The sequence below is a fragment of the Seriola lalandi genome, unplaced genomic scaffold (genome assembly GCF_002814215.2).
Source record: "Seriola lalandi dorsalis isolate HSWRI2012SDOR001 ecotype SW California unplaced genomic scaffold, Sedor1 jcf7180002053988, whole genome shotgun sequence".
Lineage (NCBI taxonomy): Eukaryota > Metazoa > Chordata > Actinopteri > Carangiformes > Carangidae > Seriola > Seriola lalandi.
In genome coordinates this window covers 59,282-81,373 of record NW_019524541.1, presented here as the reverse complement: position 1 = coordinate 81,373, position 22,092 = coordinate 59,282, and the positions used below count along the sequence as shown (strand labels likewise).

At 41.7% G+C, this 22,092-nt stretch overlaps 1 protein-coding gene across 1 annotated transcript in view; it reads left to right on the top strand.

The window, feature by feature from the left end:
• exd3 (exonuclease 3'-5' domain containing 3) overlaps window positions 1-22,092 on the top strand; it is a 36,305-nt gene extending 14,213 nt beyond the window's left edge. The window contains exons 18-19 of the mRNA XM_023402784.2: window positions 20,464-20,530; window positions 20,768-22,092. Of these exons, the coding sequence (XP_023258552.2) occupies window positions 20,464-20,530; window positions 20,768-21,150 (450 nt within the window). The 3' untranslated portion in view covers window positions 21,151-22,092. The remainder of the gene's footprint in view (window positions 1-20,463; window positions 20,531-20,767) is intronic.

Here is a 22,092-nt window from a genome sequence, read left to right as displayed (position 1 = left end):
GGGGGGGGGGGGGGGGGTGAGAACAGAGGTGATGGCAGGGAGGTAAAAACAGAGAAAGCGAGCAAGGAAAGAAAATTAAAAGGAGCAAGTGAGTCTGAGATAGGGAGAAGAGATAAAAATAACATTACTTGAGACAGTGTTACAGAGACTGCGTGAGGAGGGGAGGGGGGTCAGAAATAATCAGTTCGTATGCAAGTGAGATGAGTGTTTGTTGAGTGAGGAAGAGTGAGAGGAAGAGAGAGTGTCTGAGAAAGGTGGCATTGAAGCAAGGGGGTGGTGGACGAGGGAGAGACGATAGAAAGACTTGTTGTCTGTCCTTTGATCTACAAAGAGAGCCGCGGGCTGAGAAACAGGAGGAATGTGAGAGGTTGAGACACGTTTCGAGTTACCCTTCACTGGCTATGTGTGAATACATGTGTGTATATTTGTCCACGTGGGAGTGTATGATTTTGTTAGTCATTGTCAGGATGTACATATGTGTTAAATTTCAACAGAACAGGCGACACTTGTTTTCACACCTTAAGTCATATTAACTGCTCATTTTTAAGTACACATGCACACAGCTTTTTTAGATGGCCACGAATATACACAGTGTCACCCTTTGCTCACACGCAGACTAGGGAATTGTCACATTTTCGCTTTAAGTGTGTTTGAGCACTGTGGCTTCGCCCGACGTCTCTGTGCATGTACTGTTCTTCGTGCATGGTGACAAAACAGGGGTCGAATTTGTGTGTCCCGCCTATTTCCCACTCTCCCTCCCCTCTCCGGAGACTAGAGGGGAGCGACAGCAAGAGAGAGGAGGAGGCCACGGTGGGGAGGGGGGGGCATTCCATAGGCACGCCAAGACATTCCGAGGGAAACCATCCCAAATATTTCCCACTGTGTGTAGCGAGGGCTCCGCGTCTCCTGTTACTCGCGCACACACATACACACACATGCAGTTTGAGAAAGTGCTAAAAGTGAACACACACACTGGGAGAAAGTGCTACTCACACATAACACAGGTCATTCTCACACTTTCTAGTGCACACACATGTAGATAGTTAGTGAGTGCAGCTATGAGTGACTGATGGGCAGCCTGTATGTCCGTTTCCTTTGTCTGTTTTTTTTTTTTTTTTTGGTCTCAAGGGCGACGTGCTCTCTGTCTTTCTTTCTGTCTGTAGGGGAGCCAGATCAGGAAAAGCTATTGTAATTGTTGTGTTACTCCAATGTGTGAGTTTATGAATGAGAGAGCAAGTAAGACGTGACCACAAATATTAAGCCTTTACGAAGTCGCTCAGGGTGTAATATTCTCTCTGTAGTGACGAGTCATTCATCAGTAATTTGACAGTATTCCTGTGTGTTTCTCTGGAAAGCATTTTCATAAGGAAGTCATTGAAAGAAGAACAATGGTTCATAGTCTTATGCAAGAGTAAATATGAGTCACGTTTATTATGAAATTAAACAAATTATTAGGACATATGGTTGATGATATGATTGAACTCAATAATAATAATAATATTTCTAATATACCATACAAACTACATAATATGGCTAGAGGTTTTTTTAAATTACATATAAAACAATCAAACTGATTTTCAATGCAATGCTGACCCTCATATGTATAAAAGATTAAGCTTAGAATGTGAAATTCTGCAGATCACACTTTATTTTAATAGTTAAGAATCCCTGTGTCACATTTGAACTTCAGTAAATGGATCTGACAAGTAGCCTGTCTTCCGTAGTACAGTTGTGGTTTGGTGTCGATTTTGTGAGAAGCAGGCAATTTGGTTTTTGGTTGTTTTGCTTTTTTTTGACAACGGTGTGAAAAACCCTCAGAAAAACCTGCAGCTTGTAACCTGTGGGACGTGTCTTCAGTGTCCCTGACTCATTTTGAAGTTGATTCTCATGGTTGTCTGAGCAGACAGCCACAATAGCAAAATACACGAACACACAAACGGATAGATAAGGCAGAAGATGAGCCATCACTCACCAAGCGTCTGCCCTATAAAAAAAATCATGCCTGCCCTCTTTTCCCACAGTCAAGTTGGCCCCAGGGATAGCATAGCAACGCAATGACACCTGTGTGTACGGGTGCATGCATGATATGTATCTGTGTGTGTGTGTGTGTGTGTGTGTGTGTGCGTGCCTGCGTGTCTGTGTGTGTGTGTGTGTGTGTGTGTGTGTGTGTGTGTGCGCGTGTGTGTGTGAATCTATAGTTGCTCAAACTGTGCTGAAGTTTCTCTTGCGGGACAGATGTATGTGTTGATAGGTTGTTCATTGGGACATTTAATGATAATTCAAAATGTAATGATCTGATGTTAAGAAGCCAACTTTCTGCTGTGTCCCTGTGATGCTTGTTTTGTATGAGTGTAGCCGATCGCACAGTGCCGGTCTTATGTGTGTCATGACACTGACTTATTTTTCAATTTGTGTTTTAAGACCTAGATATCGATTAGCCTAGATAAACAGGTAACACCTGTCTTTCGGTCATATTTACTTTACAGTTGCAAAGTTCTTGTGAAACCAGACCCAAAAAAAAGGTCAATGTGAACACCTGTGCTGTGCAATAATTGAAACATTAAAAGTGATCAAACAATCTCTTTAGTTTTTTGCCAACCACCCACAGCAAACCATCAAAAACTGATACAGAAATGTCACTGTGGTGGGAAGTGTTTCAACATATACTGTAACTGTTTTTTTATTATGTCTATACTGCAACAGTGTAGACATGCGCTCTACTTTATTTCACCTCTGCTATTTGCCTTACCATTGCTGCTCACTGTTTGCTTTCTTCCTGTTTTCTTGGTCGTATGTGCAAGCCAACACATTTGTTCCATCAAATACACTCCCTCCTGGGAGACGTAGATGGGGAAGGTATGATTTAATTTAAGCACATATTTATTTTTAAATCTCTGATAGAAATTTAAACATCAAATATATTTGTCAGGGTCCTTTTACAAAACAATGTTAATGTCAAACAAAAAGAAGAGATTAAGCAACTGGCTATTTTCCATCTGCTGTCCGTTGGCAGGTACTCACTTTATTATATCATGTGCATAACTTAATTTGTATGCATAACACAATTAACGCATGCCCTCTTAGACATACACGAGGATACAATTGTATGCAAATATGCATGCTACAGTAACACATTATTGTTTAAAAAGTCCTCAGCTGTGAGTCACCTTCTCTAATCCCCTCTTTCCAGTTCCCCCCCTTTTGCTCCCCAACATTTCTGTCTTTCAATCCTTCTCTGTATCTGTTTCTCCTTCTCACCCTTTGCGTGGCCCTCTCACTCTCCATCTCCCCTTCGCTCCCTCACCCACTGTTCTCACCCTGCCTCCCTGCTCCGCTCCACTCCCAGTCTCACTCTCCGTTTCAGATTAGCCAAGGCGAGGAATCCGGTGCAGCCGGCAGCTGGAATGTCCTGTTTGTCTTGCTCTGTTTGTGTGTGTGTGTGTGTGTGTGTGTGTGTGTGTGTGTGTGTGTGTGTGTGTGTGTGTGTGTGTGTGTGTGAGAGAAGTTGTGTGTGTGTTTGTGTGAAGTTGGTGAGGCTGGTGCTGCTTTTTGATGTGTTCCATTGTCTGAGAGCCAAGCTGCTTCCTGCCCCTGCTTTCCCCAAAAGCCTGAGAGAAACTGAGAGGAGGAAAAAGAGAAGGGAGAGAAATTGCAAGAGAACATGACAGTGACAGGTTGACATGGACAGAGGGAAGCAAGAAGGTGGCATAAGAAGGGGAGAATAGCGAGAGGAGATGGAGGGAGATGGCTAGAGGGAAAAAGATAATGGAGGAAGTGATGGAGGGATGGAAAAAGGAGGAGGGAGGAAGAGAGGTGAGAAGGAAGGAGGGAGAGCTTCAATAGGGCTTTTCCTCCAAACACCAATACAATGAAGTAGTGCGTAATTTCCCATGTCCCCCACACCCACACACACACACACACACACACACACACACACAAACAAATTTTCTCATAGGCTACATAGCTTCATACTCTATTTTCTCCTATAGGTAGTTATACTGGGGTCAGGCTAATGTCTCCCTCATGCTTACTCTCTGTTCCTGTGGTCTACGTGTGGTCTGACACTGCAGACAGCACAGTCAATACAGATATGACAGGATGAGAAATTATTAAATTATGGGGAAGAATAAGCAAAACAAGCGTGATAAAGATATGGGAGGAAATGCAGAGGAAGAGGATGTCTGTGAGCAGTGAGAAATGAAAAAAAACAATTGCAATGTAAGAAAATGCCAGAGGAGAGAAAATAGCTCAAAATGCCATTTGGGTGCATGTTGTGTATATGGTACATTTTCCTGTGAAAATGTGGACGTGCATAAATCATTCAACATGTGTTCTTGTGTATGAGTGTGTGCGATTTGCTGGCCGGTGGAGGGGTTTTGACGGGGCAGAGCAGAGCATTCCTGCTGGGTGGTGATGTCATGAGAACTAGCTCTCCGCTCGCAGACAGACAGCCCTGTTTATGTTCCCCTCCAGAGGAGAAACCACACTGTGTGTCTGAGTGTGTGTGTGTATGTGAGAGTGCATGAATGTGTGTGTGTGTCTCTCTCTCTCTCTCTCTCTCTCTCTCTCTCTCTCTCTCTCTCTCACTCTCTGTCTGTCTGCGTTATTGGCTCATGGGGGAGGTGGGGAAGCCGAGAGGCACTCGAGAGGGTCTACTTTCCCCTGCCGCTCAGGGAGAGGGAACCACTTACTGATGCCTTCCTCTCAAACACACACACAGAAAGAGGAAGTTTCTCATGTTTTGCAGAGCACAGTAGCTACACAGCCAGACTGTGCTACTTTGAGTGATTGCCCTCTGCTTCTAAATACTCTCCTATGGGAGGCAGAATTCTTTGCAGTATAATAACAAAGCTTGGGTCAGCTAATGACAACAGTACCAGACAGAAAGAAGATATTTCGCCATTAAAAGTGCATTGTTGTTCACTTTGTTGTATCAATTGAAGGTTTTTGCATTTTTTTTAGGTCCATAAGTCAGGCTAAAAACATAATTGGGGCAAGCCGAGAGCTTAACTATATGAAACCAGTTGCAAAAGTAGGTCAAAATTGTATTGTGTAGAAATTTGAAAATATTTCTGAGCAACTGGATTAAACTGTGTATGTCACATCCAAATATGTTGTCTAGATTCACCTTTAGGTTATCCACAAATTTTGCTTCCATCAATAAAATGGAAATCAAGTAGGTAACATTTCAAAACTGTTGTGAGAACCACTCCTAACAATTGTGTTTTTCTCTCCCAGATACTGCTGGTATGACTGTCTTTGTGTCTGTGGTCATGGTATAATGGTTTCCCTTGCAATAGTGAAATGTGATCTTCGGTCTTTGCAGCTTAGTGAATCATACATCATTCTCCCACACTCAACGCTCAGTGCAATGTAGCAAACCATCCGAGCCCACTCTGCCTGCGCTGCACACAACTTGAATGAGAACTTGGATGTCAGCGATGCTAATACCTGCCAGCGAGAAATCGCTGAGAGGTTTAGGGTTGTTCATATCACAACTCTGGCACAAGGGCCCACTTAAGTAGCTCGGGTAACTCTTCCTCATGCAGTCATACTTTTGAGGCAGCCATCCTTGCTCACATGTCATATTAGAAATTATGCCTTTCAGGTGAAACCTCTTTTTTTTTATTTAACCTTCTATTTTCAGAGTTTTTTTAATATTGCGATCTGATTGTCGTGACTTGCAGGAGGTAGAATAACTTGATTGTAAGTTTAAGCCAAGAATATGAGGGGTACATGAGTTTTTGTTAAGGCAAACAAGTCAATCTTGCCAGTCGTCTGTTTACTGTTTGATTCAAGACTGCTTATCACCATGTGATCGTCATTCTTCTAAATTTACTATGAACTTTGTAGGTTTTTATTCCAGTTTAACTACACACCCAAACTGCATCATAGCACCCAAGACGGCAGAAAAATATTAGCTAAAACTTTATGGTTGTGTTAGTGGTTAGTTTTTCCCATGTTCATGACACCAGCATATGCTCTGGTAGACATTTGACAGTATTTGCGAAGAAGAGTTAGGCATCCCAGGTTTATGCTTACAATAACAACATCCCTTATGGCATGAAGGAGTTCTAGGCAGCAAATCATATTATCCTTCCCTGCTGTGTTTTGGTAATGTTAGGTTACAGACTGCATAATTTTAGCTACCTTTCAGCTCATGATTGCTGTCTCTCTGCATGATGAATGTGTGTGGTCTGTTGTCTGTGCTTAGAGTCACACAAGAGTAGGGGTATTGAAATTCTTTTGTTGTATGTGTTTTCCTGTCTCCTGTTTATAGTTTTGGTGCTGTAAAGATTTAAAAGAAAAAAAAAAGGTGGATGCTCCACGACTCTCAGTTTTGTAGAATTGTATCATTTGTACAACTGTAAACTAATCAAGACAAAGACATTTAAAAAGAAGCTCAGATCCTGATCTAGATCCTGGTGCACAGGAACCAGAGCCCTACAAGTTTTAGCCACCAACAAACAACTGATTTACACTTTCAGTGTCATGTGAATGTGGTTAATGCAGCAGATAAGACAGAAAATCAGCAAGACTGGGAACCACTGACCTATATATCTTTACTACAATAACCCCATCCATTGTGGGATGAGTTGTTTTTGCTTTTCCGACACCCCTGTGTATGTGCACGCTGTGTGTTAGGGCAACTTTGTGTGTGTGTGTGTGTGGGTGTGTGTGTGTCAAGTTGTGTATTTGTGATGTTGTGTATGTGTGTGTGGGGTTTCCGAGAATGAGTTGTGTCAACAATTAAATTTAAACCTCACGGAGACAGAGATAATAGATGGTAACCCCCCACATAGTCTCTGGTTTGTGAACTACACCACTGTACTTTGTGTGTGTACATGCATGCATGTTTTTTTTCTGTCGTATGGAAAAGTGTGAATGGCATCATTTTAACTAAGTGTTTTCACAGTTTATGTTCTAAGTGAAGGTCTGCACATTCTGTGAACATTCTTCAAATGTCTGATCTGTGGTCATGTTCGCTGCTTGTATGTACATGTGAATTTCTTGGGAATGTGAGACCAGCTCAGCCTTAAAACCTTAAACTATGTCTTGCAGTGGTTCTTCCCAAAGCCTGCAGTTTGCGTGATGTGATGCTATCAGGAGGTTAGAAGTCTGTTTGCTTTGGGAGCTCCAGGCTTGGCAGGCACACACACACATTTTATCTGTTTTGTTCTCTCCTTCTCTGTTACCCACAGAGTCAGATTAAAGTGAAAGTTGGGAATGGTCACAGGCAGACACCCCCCACTCCAGCCCCAGGGAGCAAAGAGGTAGAAAGCTGGAGAGGTCAGGCTGCTTGGCCTGGGAAAAGCCTGAAAGAGCAAAAGGGAGGGGCAGTGTAGATAGATAGAGAGGGTAGATAGATTGATAGAAATTGGAAAGAAGAGAATGGATCAAGGAGTACAGATAAGACATATGACAAACACAAAAAGCAACATAGGGAAAGAAGGAAAAGAAATGAGCATTACTGAAATAGATAGGAGGCTGGTTCAGTGTAAGGGATCAGTACCAACAAATGATGGAAGAGGTAAAAGGAAGGAGGAGAAATCGGGCATAAATAGTGTTTCTCTGTGATTCAGTCTAAGTTTGGGGGAGAGATACAGGGAGATAAAATGAGAGTAGAGGCCAAGACTCGGCTACTGAGAGACATGCGGGATATAAATGGAATGGAAAATCAGACCGCAGTAGGTAAAAAAAAAAAAAAAAAACATGACTATGATGCGCAACTCCCGTCTTTCCTCATTTCCTCCCTCCTCCTATTTAAGGCCAAGGAAAACCAGCATATAATGTTTCTCATAGGAACCGTATCCCAGCATTTTAACTCATGACGTAAAGTCTGACAAGAGTGTCCGTATGTATGTATTTATCTAAGTGTGTATTCAAGTTGTGATGTGCTCAGTGGAAGGACTCTCTGATATCCATTTTATATGACCAGTGGCTCATCAGTATGTATGCGCAAAATAAAAAAATCAGCGTGTTGCTAAATACAGATAATAAAATGACAATAATAACCATAATTCATTTAACAAAGTTTAAAAAAGAGACGAATACTGAACCAATTGCAAAAATAAATGTATCATGATGAACATGTTTTTTTCTAAAAAAGGCAGAGAGCTAATATAATATTGTGACGTATTACAGTCAATATTTGTTTTTATTAAAGAGCATTGTAGTGCTTAGATTTTGCTGCATCAGCGCTTGAAATTTGTATTAAGTAGTCTTTTCACCACTACTCTTAAGTTTTTGAATGCCAACCATTCCAGTCATCTGATTCCTGAACTTGTGCAAACTTTCAGTCTGAACTCTTGTGTTTGCATGTGAGCTTTTAGAGGTGCGTGGTTGTGGGTGTGACTGGGTGTGTGATAGTGTAGTATTAGAGCGCAGTTTGGGTGTGGGTGTTTGTGGTTGAGGGTGTAGTCTTTTTGTGTGGAACACTGCTATCTAGTAAGTGTAGGACTGTTAAAAGTGTGTGGTGTGTGTGTGGATGTGTGTGTGTGTGTGTGTGTGTGTGTGTGTGTGTGTGTGTGTGTGTGTGTGAGAAGGACAGCTTTGAGCATGTCCCACCAACTCAAACCAAAGCTGCATATCCATTAATGAATTAATGTAGCAACTCAAGCCACCCAGCGTCCCTCTTTGTTGCCGGTGGAAACCAGAGGTGACTGGAGTGCCTGAGTACCTGTCTATCTGGATGATCCCATGGACCTCCTACACACACACACATACACACACACACACACACACACACACACACACACACACACACACACATACACACAGGCCTCCTTGGACGCAGGGAGCCCTTTCTTTCTTTCTTTCCCTCCATTTTCCTGCTGTCTATTTTGGTCAACTGGTGGCCCGTTCCCACAGTGCTGCTGTTCCCATGGTTATCGCCGCGGAGATAGCGAATGGGGGTTGGGGTGGTGGTGGTGGTGGGCTTGACAGAGAGCGGGAGAGACAGCGTTGCTCTGTTCGAAGAGATAGGGGACTCTGTGGCTGTAGAGGAGGCGGGGGTGAGGTGGGATGGGGTGGGGTGGGGTGGAGTGGAGTGGAGTGGAGGGGGGTGAATTAAGGGTATGGGGTTGAGTGTGTGCGTATGTGTGTGAGTGTGTGTGATGTGTAGATCCCATGAACATCACAGGTGGCCTGTGAGGATTTAGCCAGGATGGGTTTTCAATAGACATGATTTTTTAATTGAATCTGCCAGTAGGTGACGTCATGTCTTCAGCATCCTTAAAATTGTGTCTGAAAAACATCAATTGTATGTATTTGAAGTTATGTATCATATTAGATATGGATGATTCAGCCTTGCCGATACTTTGATTTTAATATAAGATCAACATTAACCCTAGATATCAACACATGTCTGCCCTGTGCCATGTGAGACTTCTTTCTAAGGGTAGATGCCACTTCCTGAGATCAAGAACAGAGGTGGGGTACAAAAGGAGAGGTGGCAAAGGAAGTGCAGGGGAAGGGCTGGGGCCGGGAGCTGGTTTGAGGTTAGGGGGTGGGGGGGCATGCAGCGAAAGGAGGGAGCAAGAGAGGGGAGGGGTGCGGGTGGGAGTGCGGGGCTCAGAAAGAGGGACGGATTCAGTTCCCACACTTCTAATTACTGTGTCACTGGAGACTGAAAGGGGACTGCCCCTGGCCCTAGGGAATTTGCTGGGGCCGGTCGCAGAGAGGGAGCAGCGGTGGAGGGAGGGAAGGGGACAGAGGAGGGGAGGGAGGGAAGGAAGGGTGGAATTAAAGAGGGTGTATGACACAGGAACTCTCTCCATCGTCCTTTCTTTTGGTTTTACCTCATTGCATTCACACTAGAGGTGAACCCCTTCACCGTGAGTCCCCTCCCCTCCTCTGCCCGAATACCCCAACCTCTCACCTCCGACCCACTTCTCCTTAACCCTCCTTTACCCTCCTCCACCTCAGTTCTCTCTTTCCCTTCAGCCTTTGTTAAGCATCGTGTACTGCTTCCTTTTTTACCCCCACCACCCCAACCCCCCCTCCTTTTTTTTTTACCTCCCCCTCCACCTCTCTGTTTTTCTAATGTTGTGTTCCTCTCCTGTGTCTCCTGTTGACATGAACAAGGCTCCCAGAGGCACTTTGAAGTGAGTTTGAACTCTCTCTCTCCCACACACACACACACACACACACACACACACACACACACACAGACAGACATAGACACCCAGACACGTATAGATGCCTTATCCTGCATCATTACTGCCACTTAACCCTAAGCCCTTTCCCTCTTTTATTCGCCTTTATCTCACCCTCTCATAGCCTGTCCACTGTGATGAGATGTATGTGTCTGTGTAGCTCCAGCAGCTCAGCAGTGGTCTGAGTTTGATAACAGTTCGAAGCAGTAATGATGTTACTATCTTGCACAGCATCTCACTCCATTGTCTCATGGGTCAGTTGGTCATTTTTGGTCCCAGTAAAATCACATCTTAACACTGCTTATTGACTTTTGTTCTGAGCTGAGAACCAGCTTTTTAGGTGTGCCCTAGGGATATCATCATACCAGTACCAATAAAATTTGAAATTCGATGTTTCTCAATACCAAATTCAAAACCACGCAGTACACACATATAGTGACTGTGTAAGCAGTAGTTTCAATTGACTAACATGGTGACGGACGAAAAGTGTGAAAGTATATATACTGTAGCCTGCTATCATTATGACCTGTCACTTCTTCTTCTCTTTATTCCCTATCCCTTGTATACTGTGTATACACGGAAAGAATGGGAAGATGACCAAATTCACATCACACGGAAGCTTGTGGCTACACGGGTGCAGAATTTATGAATTGCACAAAATTCTGCTTAGGCTGTTGTTGTGTTGCTGTTTCTGAGTGTTATGTACAGGATAATGCAGTAAAAGCCCACACAAAGGGATCAAATCATTTCACTCAGTCTGCTGACTTATCCATCTGATTGAACCAAAATGAGAGACCATATTTGTTTCCCTGGGATCCTGTTTAAGTGCCATATCCCATATGAATCTGGCCTGGTCTGAATATGCTGCAAGTTGCAGAATTTGCCAGACTTTCTACCAGTGAAGTCATGAGAAAAGAGAGAAGAAAACCAAAACAAAGGTGCTTGTTGAAATATATGAGATGTTCTGGTTTCCCACAACAATGCGGCAGATGAGGTTGAAAAAACTTTGAGACAAACCAAAACTGTAAAAGAACTCGAACTGGACTGAAGTAAAAGAATGGAATGAGGTTAGACTTACTAAGTTCACTGCTGGGACACTGAAATCAAATAGCAAGAGAAATCACCAGTGTTTGAAACAATAGCCCCTTTTACATAGAGACATTGTCGTTAAGGAGACTCTTCATAATGCCTCCCTGGTACGTGATTTTAGATAGCATCCTGGCATCCCTGTATCAGAGACATGATGTGTAACGTAACGGCATCGGCATCTGTCCCGCTCTCCCTTTTACACAGATGTCATTTTGGCTCTGTGACAACTTCTGCTGCTGGCATAAGGGCAGAATATCAATGCCCCCGCCCCCATTCCATGTCTGCACCTTTTGTACAGAACAGCGAGGTGGAATAAAGGCACACCATTCCCGCCTTGAGCAGGCTGTGAAAGATGAGGTCTACACCTTGGTCATTTTCACCATCGTCTCACTTTGTGGTATTTTCTTAAATCACGTTGTGACAGTGCACGATCCACTACCATGTGTTTGTTGCTAAGGAACTCCCACATCTGGTTAAGCAGGCATTGAACTTTCAAACCAGTGGACATGTATAAAATTATTAGCAGGTATGCCACCCCGACACTGACAGCTTGTCTGTCAAAAAGCCGTGTGGGAGGGTCACTTCCTCTCCTTTCTCTTGCAGTTCTTCAGGAGAGAACAGATCTGACCAGCAGCAGCCACTACTGTCAATATTTACAGTCCTAGATGATTCACTCTGCATTACAATAACATTCCCTGCATGCCTGCGTGCCTCTACATCAGGAAGAGATGAGAAACAAGGAAAAATAAGAGAAGAGGTGAAGAGGGGGGCTTAAGGGTGAAATATGCGCCAGCAGCGATAAACGTTGAGCAAAGGAATCTGCCGGTGGCTCTCCCATGACGGGTCTGTGTCTGTGTGTGTGTGTCTATGTGAGCAGATGTAGTTCAGGTTCATGCATTTAGGTTGGGTGGGTGGAATTTCTGTTTGGGCTGTGTGTGGGTGTAGTGACAGTTTGAGAACTGTTAGCGCATGTCGAGGAAAGCTGTGGATGTCGTAACATGGGGTTGAATGAGTGCAGTGAAGGCATGGGAAAAATTAGCATATTTATACCGTTTTAGTGTGTAAGCGTGTGTAAACGTCACCCTGCAGAGACAAACATTTGGAGCACCAAATCTGTGTCAAAAAGACAAATGTTAACAGACAGTTGCTGTATATGTGAGAGAGCCACTTGTCTTTATTGCACTTATGACAGCACCCCAAAACCCACCATTTGTCTCCTCAACTATTGTGTTTTCCAAAAGGAAATGGGTAGAGCAGGATCCCAGGGTGTCCCCAACCTTATGCAGCTGGGCACATGGAGTTTTATCTTAGTTGAACCTTCTTAATGGTTGTGATAATGATCCAGTACTATTTCGTTCCATGTATAAAACTACAAGCAAGCCGTATTTGGGATTTCTCAGGGGTCAAACCAGAGTATGCTTAACTTTTTATATTGAAGGGTTTTGTTCAGTGTTTTTTTTTTTTTTTTTTTTTTTAGTAATTTCAACCCTTCATCATGTTATGAGTTAAACTTTTCAGCACTGCACACATGCAGAACACATGATTCCACCAACATTTTTTTTCCAATGTCAACTTTCCAAAATCTTTTTAGCTTCAGTCTCTTCTGTCCAAAAACATCTACCCATTCAGTCTAGACAAGTGCAGTGAACTGCTCTATATACCCACTAAATACAAAGTTATGTTATAAAGCTGCATTTCTTGTCTTTTGTGTCTCTACTCCAAATGTTGAATGTTTGAATGAAATTTTCTTACTTTTGGAATTGTAGCAGTTTCACTTTGGCTCTCTATTTCATTACAATACACTGACGAGAGAAGCAACACATCTAGGATTCTTAAAGAGATCCAGAATCCATGACAAGTTTTTAAAGGATTAGGGCTAAAACTAATGATTATTTTCATTATTGTTTTATCTTCTCATTGCTTTCTCATTATGCTTTCATGCCAGCAGAGGCATTGTGTTTTCGGATTTTCCGTCCATCCCATTGTCGTTAATGCCATATCTCAGTAATGCCTTGAGGGAATATCTTCAAATTTGGCACAAATATTCACTTGGACTCAAGGATAATGTGATTATATTTTGTTGGTTAAAGATTAAAGGTCAAGGTCACCTCCCTTTCGTTTGAACGCGATATCAGGAACACCCGAAGGGAATTTCATTACATCTGGTGCAAAAGTTCAATTGGAATCAAGGATGAACTGATTAGAATTTTGTGGTCAAGGGTTAAAGGTCAAGATCACTGTGACCTGACCTGTCCGTTTCATTCTTGTGAACGCGATTTATCAGGAACACCTGGCGAGAATTTAATTTCATCTGGCAAAAACATCCACTTGGATTCAAGGTTGAATTGATTAGAATTTGATGGTCAAAGGTCAAAGGTCACTGTGACCTCACAAAACAAGTTTCTTTTCCATATCTCAAGAAGTCATACTCTAATCATGACACAACTTAACACAAATATCCAATAGAATAAAATGATGAAGTGATGACATTTTATATCCAAACAGTCAAAGGTCAACTTAACTGTGAAATCGTAATGTTCTGCAAAAATACATCTGGACATTATTCAATGTTGTAACTCAGGATGAGGAGATTGTGACCATTTCCTGCAACTTGACTAGTTGGCAGAGGCATACAACCACAAGGTCGTAATTTCTAGTTTTACCAATTAATCTTGTCATCTACGAAATGTCAGAAAATTGTATTTATTTATTTTTTTTTTTATTTAATAATCCCATCATAATTTCTTAAACACACTGTTTGTTTAACAAAAACCCAAAAGTATGCAGTTTAGGTTCCCAAAATACAAATGATTAATCGATTGTCAAAATTGTTGCAGATGAATTTTCTGTCACAGAACACCTTTCAGTTGTGATAACCCAACACTGACATAGGAATTTACCAGTACTACACCTGAAAAACACAAAAGGGCAAATGTTGAATGTGCCGCTCATCACATTGTCCCTCAAACTTGTTTAGTCTGGTTGTTAATTTCAACCCATAAAAAATGCAACATACGTATCAATAGATGCTGGCTGGTGGTTTAATCCGGCTTTTTATGTTTTTTAGATTAGCTGTTTTTTATCCCTCTTCAAAACCCATTGCCCAATGAACAGCATTGTCAACGGACCTTTTCAGCACGTTGTTTTCCTGAGCTGTTTGGCTTAGACCAGCCCCAGCTATCTGGCGTCTGAAGAGAGAGAGAGAGAGAAAAAAAAGAGTACTTGGAGATTGAAAGAAAGAAAGAGGTTAGAGGTGAGAGAAAACCGGAGAGAGGGAGGCTGAGGGGAACACTGGAAGGGGGTAGAGCAAGACATAGAACAAGAGAGAAGACATAGGTTCAACTGGAGAGAGGGAGAGATGGAGGTTGAGGTTGAAGGTTGAGTGGGTAAAAAAACAGAATGAACTGACTGTGCCAAGCCGAAGGAAAGCATTAGTGCTATTTGTGTGACGGCTAGACTGTTATCTGCTAGACTCTAGACTATTATCTTCTTCATTACCCATTTTAGTGAGCTCCAATAAAGAGGGACTGAGGGAGCAAAGGAGGGAGGGAAGAAAAGGCAGAAATTTTGAGACCTAGCGGAGGGTGAGAAAATGGTCCAAAATGGAAAACAAATTTGACAAGAGAAAGAAACGAAAAGAGCTTGAGCAAGAATTGAAGAGAATAAGGAAGAGGGAGGGAAAACAAGCAATATATGAAATCAGAAAAGTTTCTCTACATATTCTGAAGGACAGCAATAAGCAGCCTCATCTTGTGTTGCTACGGATAATCTGATACAACTCCACATTCACATTAAATCAGTATAGTGCATTTTCCATTCATTACCTACGTATAACAATCAGTATGCTGTGTTTCAACTTTAATGCAAATGTAATGCAGTAACTGGAATATATTGTCACATTTTGGGTTTTTAGTTATTTGTATATGCAGAGATTTGTCTGTACAATGGCTTAGATAAACATAAATAATCTGACACCTTTTATTAAAAAAAAAAGAAAAAAGTAAATGCCATAAAAATGAACAAGAGAAGTAGATGCTGCATTTCATATATTTAGGCCACTTAATGATTTGAATGATCAACAATTAAAGTGTTAATAGGTTTCTACTGGGTAAAAGGCTGCTTAATTAAAAAAATAGCGCAAGAAAGAGGTTTGAACTTTTAATCTGCTTGTTCAAAGAAAAAGGTCAAAACTTAGAGCTTAGAGAGGATGTTATTCATGGAAATCGTTGCCAAAAAGAAATGGATGCTGGTGAACGGGGTCACACCCCTTCAACCCCTGGAGAATTGAGTGGAGCACAACAAGCAATCAAACAGTAATGGAAAAAAAATAAAGCAACTTAATATACAGTAGAAAACACAGAACATCTGTCTTGGCTGATTTGCAAATATGTTCACTGGATTTGTAATCTCTTCTTCATGCACACCAACAGCCGTATGCAGCATATATGCACCAGAAAGCTTTCACTTTCAAAACACAACTGGAGAATTTGGATCCAATGGAAAATCATGGAGGAAATAATGACTTCCATAATTTGTGTGTCATGCAGGTGAAATGAGTGGGTGCAACGTTAGTCAGGTAAGGGTGTGTGTGTGTGTGTGTGTGTGTGTGTGTGTGTGTGTGTGCGTGTGTGTGTGTGTGTGTGAGAGAGAGAGAGAGATGCATGTGAGTTTTTACATCCTCTGCATGCCTTTGCGGTATGTGTGAGTGCATATGTTTGTACATGTGTGCGAGTGAAGTGAGTCAGAGGAAGGTGTGTGTGATGTCAAGCCCAGACAGGCTCTGCTGTGGTCCAAGTTCAGGTTGCTGTCAGGTGGTAGTGGTTAGTTAACAGAGCTGGTAATTACCTCAGACTGCTGGGCTGAGACACTAGCCAGACCCTCAGGATACTGTGGGAAAGTACATTTAGTAGGTCACCGCAGTATTTCCCTCACGGTCCTGCTGCAGCAGAAAACTGACCCCTGCTCAAGGTGTTAAGATACAGCATATACAGCAAGAATTCATTTTGACAGGGCTCTACCAAACTACAAACATTGCATATGAAGTACAAGAATAATAATATAATAAGACGGCTATAAAAGAGTTTTTATCTGGCTGTAGAGATGCCTAGTCCTTTTTTTTTTTTTTTTTTTTAAACCAGTGTTAATCATATTGTACTCCCCATCTGTTGACTTAATGACTTAATATGTGTTTTTTGCTAAGACAAATCTCTATTTTAAAACTGGAACCCGTAACCTAATAATTGTATTTTCCAGTGCTTTTTTGTGGAGTCCTTTCTGTGTCCACTACATTATACATACAATATCATTTTTAGGTAGTCTGACAGCCCATCTGAATTAACTAAATAATTTACCCATGTACCATCATCTTACCATTTATTTTTCTACATGGGGAGAGTGGTAGCAATTACCTTAATTAAATTAAATTACAAAGTCTTCTACCAACTCTGAGGTACAGCATAGTAAAAATGATTGATTTTCAGCTCTAGCAGAGTGAAGGGACTCTGGCAAAGAGAGAGGAAGGATTTATAATTCATTTCTATCTTTCAGAAACGGTTTTATTAGTTAAGAGAAATGACGATTCAGTTAAAATTTCATGACCCGCTCTCACCCCACCAACCATTTCTGATGACTGGCATGCAGGCTTTATTTTCCACGCAAAGATAACAACTTGATTTAATGATTAACAGTGAAATGATGTCAGTTTTTTTTCAGTGGGAGAGAAACTAAAAGAAGTAAGATGTTCCCAGTCCTTTCTCCCCTCCATTAAAATTCACTTTTTGCATTGGGTTTGCATCCGTCAGTGAAAATCATGGATGAGATTGTCTATCGCTGTTGGAAGGCGATCAGATTTACCTAGAATGACCTACGGGCTGTGTGGGAAAGCAGAGAAAAAAGTCAGCGCTTGCAGCCTGTTAGCCTCTCTTTACTCATCATTTGGTAACATGAGGCTGCTTTTTCCAGCTCAGCATGCCATCCCACTTACAATGGAACTACATCATTTCACAGTGGTAACAAAAATTTATATCTCCCTAACAGAATGACAGGGAATCAAAGATGGCAGAACGTCCCGTTTATATGGGATGATGGGAGCAAACAATCAATCTCTGGTGTTGTATGTTTTATTTTTCTCTCCTTGGAAGGGATACTGTAGCTTCTCGAAAAAATCTGTTATTTTCTTATATACTGTGTATATGTCTTAGACCACAGGAACCTTGGACGGTGGAATTAAGTATTTTTAACCTTAACTCGGACTTGATATTCACATTGAGACATTTTCAAAGGGAAAAGATGATGCAGTTGTTGCTTCCCTCTTGCTCTTCTTCTCTCCAGTTCCCACGCTGCCCCTTACCTGACTTACCACAATTTGAATCAAATCACCAGTGCCCAATTGGCTGCTCTAACCATGTGATCTGCATCGGCCCTTAAAGCACCGCCTTTTGAGATTGGTCTAGGATTTTCCCATGGGAGCTGCCTACAGAGCCATTGCACTGTGAGCGTGCGTGTGTGTGTGTGTGTGTGTGTGTGTGTGTGTGTGTGTGTGTGTGTGTGTGTGTGTGTGTGTGTGTTTGTTTGAGAACATTAGGGAAAAATCTCCCACCCCCCTCCTCCCTCTCTTTCCTACCTCCTCTCTACTATCCCCCTTTCTCTCCTCTTTTTTCCACCACCTCCCATCCTTTGAAACACAGTATCACACTTTAGATAGCCTTTGTTGTCCCGGCAAGGAGCATTCTTTCTCTGGCACGGCCACACGGAGTGTGAGAATGCAGGAGGTTCCCTGAAAAACACAGAAAGAACAAAGGACAGGCAGAGTAAGAAAATGCAGCAATGTAGCAACTGCCTAAAACTTATGTAGGGTTAAATAGGAATAAAAAATAATGTGTTATTTGTTTGCTGATTTAATCTTTGGTGGCATTTTGATCTTAAGACTCTTCTGTTGCCTTACATTGCAAGAAGAAATTTGGTGAAAACTCCACATTAAAGCTATTATTGAAATATAATTTGTAATGGTTGCAAATATGGAGAAGCTTATGAGTTGCAGTTAGAGGGAACATGCATCCGCAGGATACACGTTAAACATACAATCAATAACATGACAGTGTGGACCGATTGCAGGCATCATTTCTATAAAACTTCAAAAAGCCCAGCTGATCAACCTGCACAGATTGCGGTGACTGAAGCCATGTGCTGTGTTTCTTGATGATCACAAACATGATATTCTGCCTGTGGAAATGTTCCACAATTGAATTGGTTTGACAGCACTTTCACTCTAATGCTTTCCATGTTGCTAGATGTGCGGGACCTGCAGAGAAGGCACCTGTATGCCTTTGTGCTTCGCATGCACTCTGACAACTGCATGTCTGAAAACTCTGGTACTTAAGTGGTGATGTGGAAAAATCAAGTCTTCATGTCCTGCAGTCAGCCAAAAACAGAGAAAATGTCACCAAAATCATCCGATCCAACCGAGTTTCCAGTCTTAAATGAAGGCACAGCGCTACCATCTGTGTTCATTTAAATATAATTTCTTACCACTTTGACCAAGCTCATTTTGTCACGTCCATTTCCATGCAAACCATTAATGCACTTAAAGCAAATCTGTTTTATATCTAAATTTGTTAATATCATTATGATCTGTGTTACATCACTGAGACATTTTTCGTACTGTAATTTCTAAATTTTTCACCATTACACTTTCTTTAATAGATCTCTGCTGGATCTTTGCATTTGTAACTCACTGTGTTTTGATTAATTACAGATTGAATTATTTCCATCCAGGTTGCGTGTGTGTGAGGCGATGTGCGTGTGTGCCTGCCCGTCCGTGGCTTAGCCTTGAGAGTTCAGAGCAGGTTCTGGCTTGCTCAACTCTGGGAAACTTTGAGCTGAGCAAATAACTGGGTCTGTTTTCCTGGCTGCCGCCACGCTCGTATGTGTGAGCCATGTGTATGCGCTGTGAGCATTTGTATGCATATGGTTTATGCGCACTGTAGTGTAACTTGTGTAAATTGTAATGTGTTTTGTCTATGTGGTGTATGCATGTTAGCGTGTGTGTGTGTGTGTGTGTGTGTGTGTGTGTGTGTGTGTGTGTGTGTGTGTGTGTGTGTGTGTGTTTAAGGTAGAATACAAAATGTACTGAGGTAGAGATGAGCTTTATTCCCACAGACAAGACAGGAGATGACACCTCTGCTATTCCCACACCTCCACTGTCTAGCCGCTTTCTCCTATTCTGACCTCAGTTACCACAGAGGCAAACACCGCTCTGCATGTGCACACAGAAGAGAGGACATCATTTTGCATTGGCTGGGTGCATGCTACTGATTTGCAGTCTGAAAAATCAAACTTTTGCCAAGTAAAGAGAGACAAACTGGCTTTAAGTGAGCTTGAAGCTTTTGTGAGGTCCGCGAGCCTTGGTTTGATTTATAGCCCACCTCTAAGTGGAATGCTGTTTGCTGGGTGGAGCTCAGGTATGTTGACAAGGCTTTTAGCACTGACATGCTGTCAAGATGGCTTACAGACGAGTGTGTGTGTGCATGTTGGGGGCCGGTAAACACGAGGTCACTAATGTCCCCACCAGGGAGACCTTTACTGTGGAGAAGGATAGCATGGCATGGACATGTGAACGTTACTGAGGCGTAAACGCTGTCTCTACACACACAAACTCACACAGTGATCTGCTCTTTCTGTAACACTTAGGCCCTTTAACACCAAAGCAACAACCGGGGGAAAAATGTCTGTTTGCCTGCAGTGTGAATGGGTCAACACAAGTTACTAGGCTCTGCGATCCCGCTTTAGACCAGGTCTTAACGCAGGTCTGACACTTTTTGTCTTGAACAGGTTAACTTTGGTCACTATAGTTACCACAGCGTCATTAGAGTCATGTAGCTTAGAAAATAAAAGATTATAAAAACATATTATAAAAAAGTTTGGTTTTAACACCTTAACTCTATTTATTAAATTGTCTTGGCGATGGAAATAGTTCTTGGTCATGATAGAATTATACAACTTTAAATGAATGTGTTTGTTTTTTCCTTGCAAGATGTAAATCTGCACATGTACCAGTAATTAGTTACAAACCATGTGACTACATTATGAGGAAAACTCCTGAAGGCCAACTTGAAAAAAAAATACAGTTTTTCCTTCTCAAGACATTTTTCAAAATTCATTTTCATTTCGACATTTCCTTAATCCTGCTGCTGATGACTATTTTCATGTGTTTGTCCAGGCGTGTAACAGTGATCAGTATGTGGCGGTGCCCAGAGAGGACATGGTCAGGATGCTCAAACAGAAAGGTCAGTCTTACACCTCTGCCTACATGGAAACTCACTCTGTAAGATGGGAGAGGGTTTATTGTTACTGGACTCCTTATGGTGCTGAATAGAATACAGGAGGATGTATCTTCATGCCATTACTCCAGCTGTTAATGTGTCTGCAGCGCTTTTGCTCAGGTAGTTTTGACTTTGCTATGGCTAATCTCACATCCTTTTGACTTTTTAACAAGTCATACAATTGTTGTGTTTTGCCTGTAGGATTTCTGCAGGACCAGGACAACAGTGACCACACACAACAGAGGTCCCATCAACAGGAAGAGGAGAAGCTTGGTGACATCTTGACCTCCAGCATGACCCCTGAACTCCCCAGGTATGCCCTTCAGTGTCGCTGGGCCTCCCTTTCAGGGCTGGACCCTGACACCCTGACCTTTCCCGGGGGTGCGCCCATACAGCTCCACACCGTGCCCCCTACCCTCCTGCAGAGGATACCGCTCTTCTATGTCTGTACCAGATGTGGCAAGGTGTTCTGGGAAGGCTCTCACTTTGGCCGTGTCCTCTCCATGTTTCAGGAGGTCTTACACATAACAGACGAGGACAGTGAATCAGCTGCAGCACTCGTTAAAGCAGGGCAGCAAAACTGACTGATGTAAAGCTCCTGCAGTTTACCAAACCAAAAAACATCCAGACTAATGTTTCACACATGTAGCACCCAGCTGTCATGAAATCCAAGTTAACTGCCGCATACATAACAGCGGTTCTATTTTTTACTTTTCTAATTGACTTGATAAAACGATAAGGCGTAAAGATTGTAAATTTAGGCTGACATTATTGGTGAGTTTCAACAGCAACTTCAAGTGATACAAAATTTGTATCAAGTGATACAAAATTTGTATCACTTGAAAAAACAAATCATTTTGATAAAAATTAGGTGAGTTAATAAATCAACTTACTGCCCTTGGTAGTCAGACCTCCTGTTACCCAGCAGATATTAAAACTTGACAGTCATATAAAAAAAATAAAGCTGCAGTGAATATGGATGAACGATTCTGTCATCCCAAACTTCATTTCCAATCTATCTATTTTCAACGGTTTTAAATCTATTGTGTTTTAAAGAGTTAAAAACTCATTTTAATTTCAATGAACCAAAGACAAGTCCTGCTCACGTCTTGACTTTGTAATTTTTTGTTGTTGTTTATGTTCATTGTCAAACCCCTGCACATTTATGGTGATTTGTGGTTTGTATTGAGATAATTTGAGTTGTAATGTGTTAATTCCTCAAAAACACTTTAACTCTTTAGGGAATTTTATCTCCAAACTATAAATCACACTAAGTATGTACAGTATCTGCATTGGTCTTAAGTTTGTTCATTCAGCAGCTTCTATTATATTCTATTTGATGAAAACTTTTTTTAATTGTTTTGACCTAAAAACTACGGTTAAATGATGACAGGACTCAGTTCTTGTACTTTTTACTTGTCTGTTATACTGTATACTTCCATTCTCTGTGATTACATGTATATAATTTTTAATTATTTAGGCAGAAGCTGAATATGTGTTAATAAACAGAGTTTTCATTTCATTTA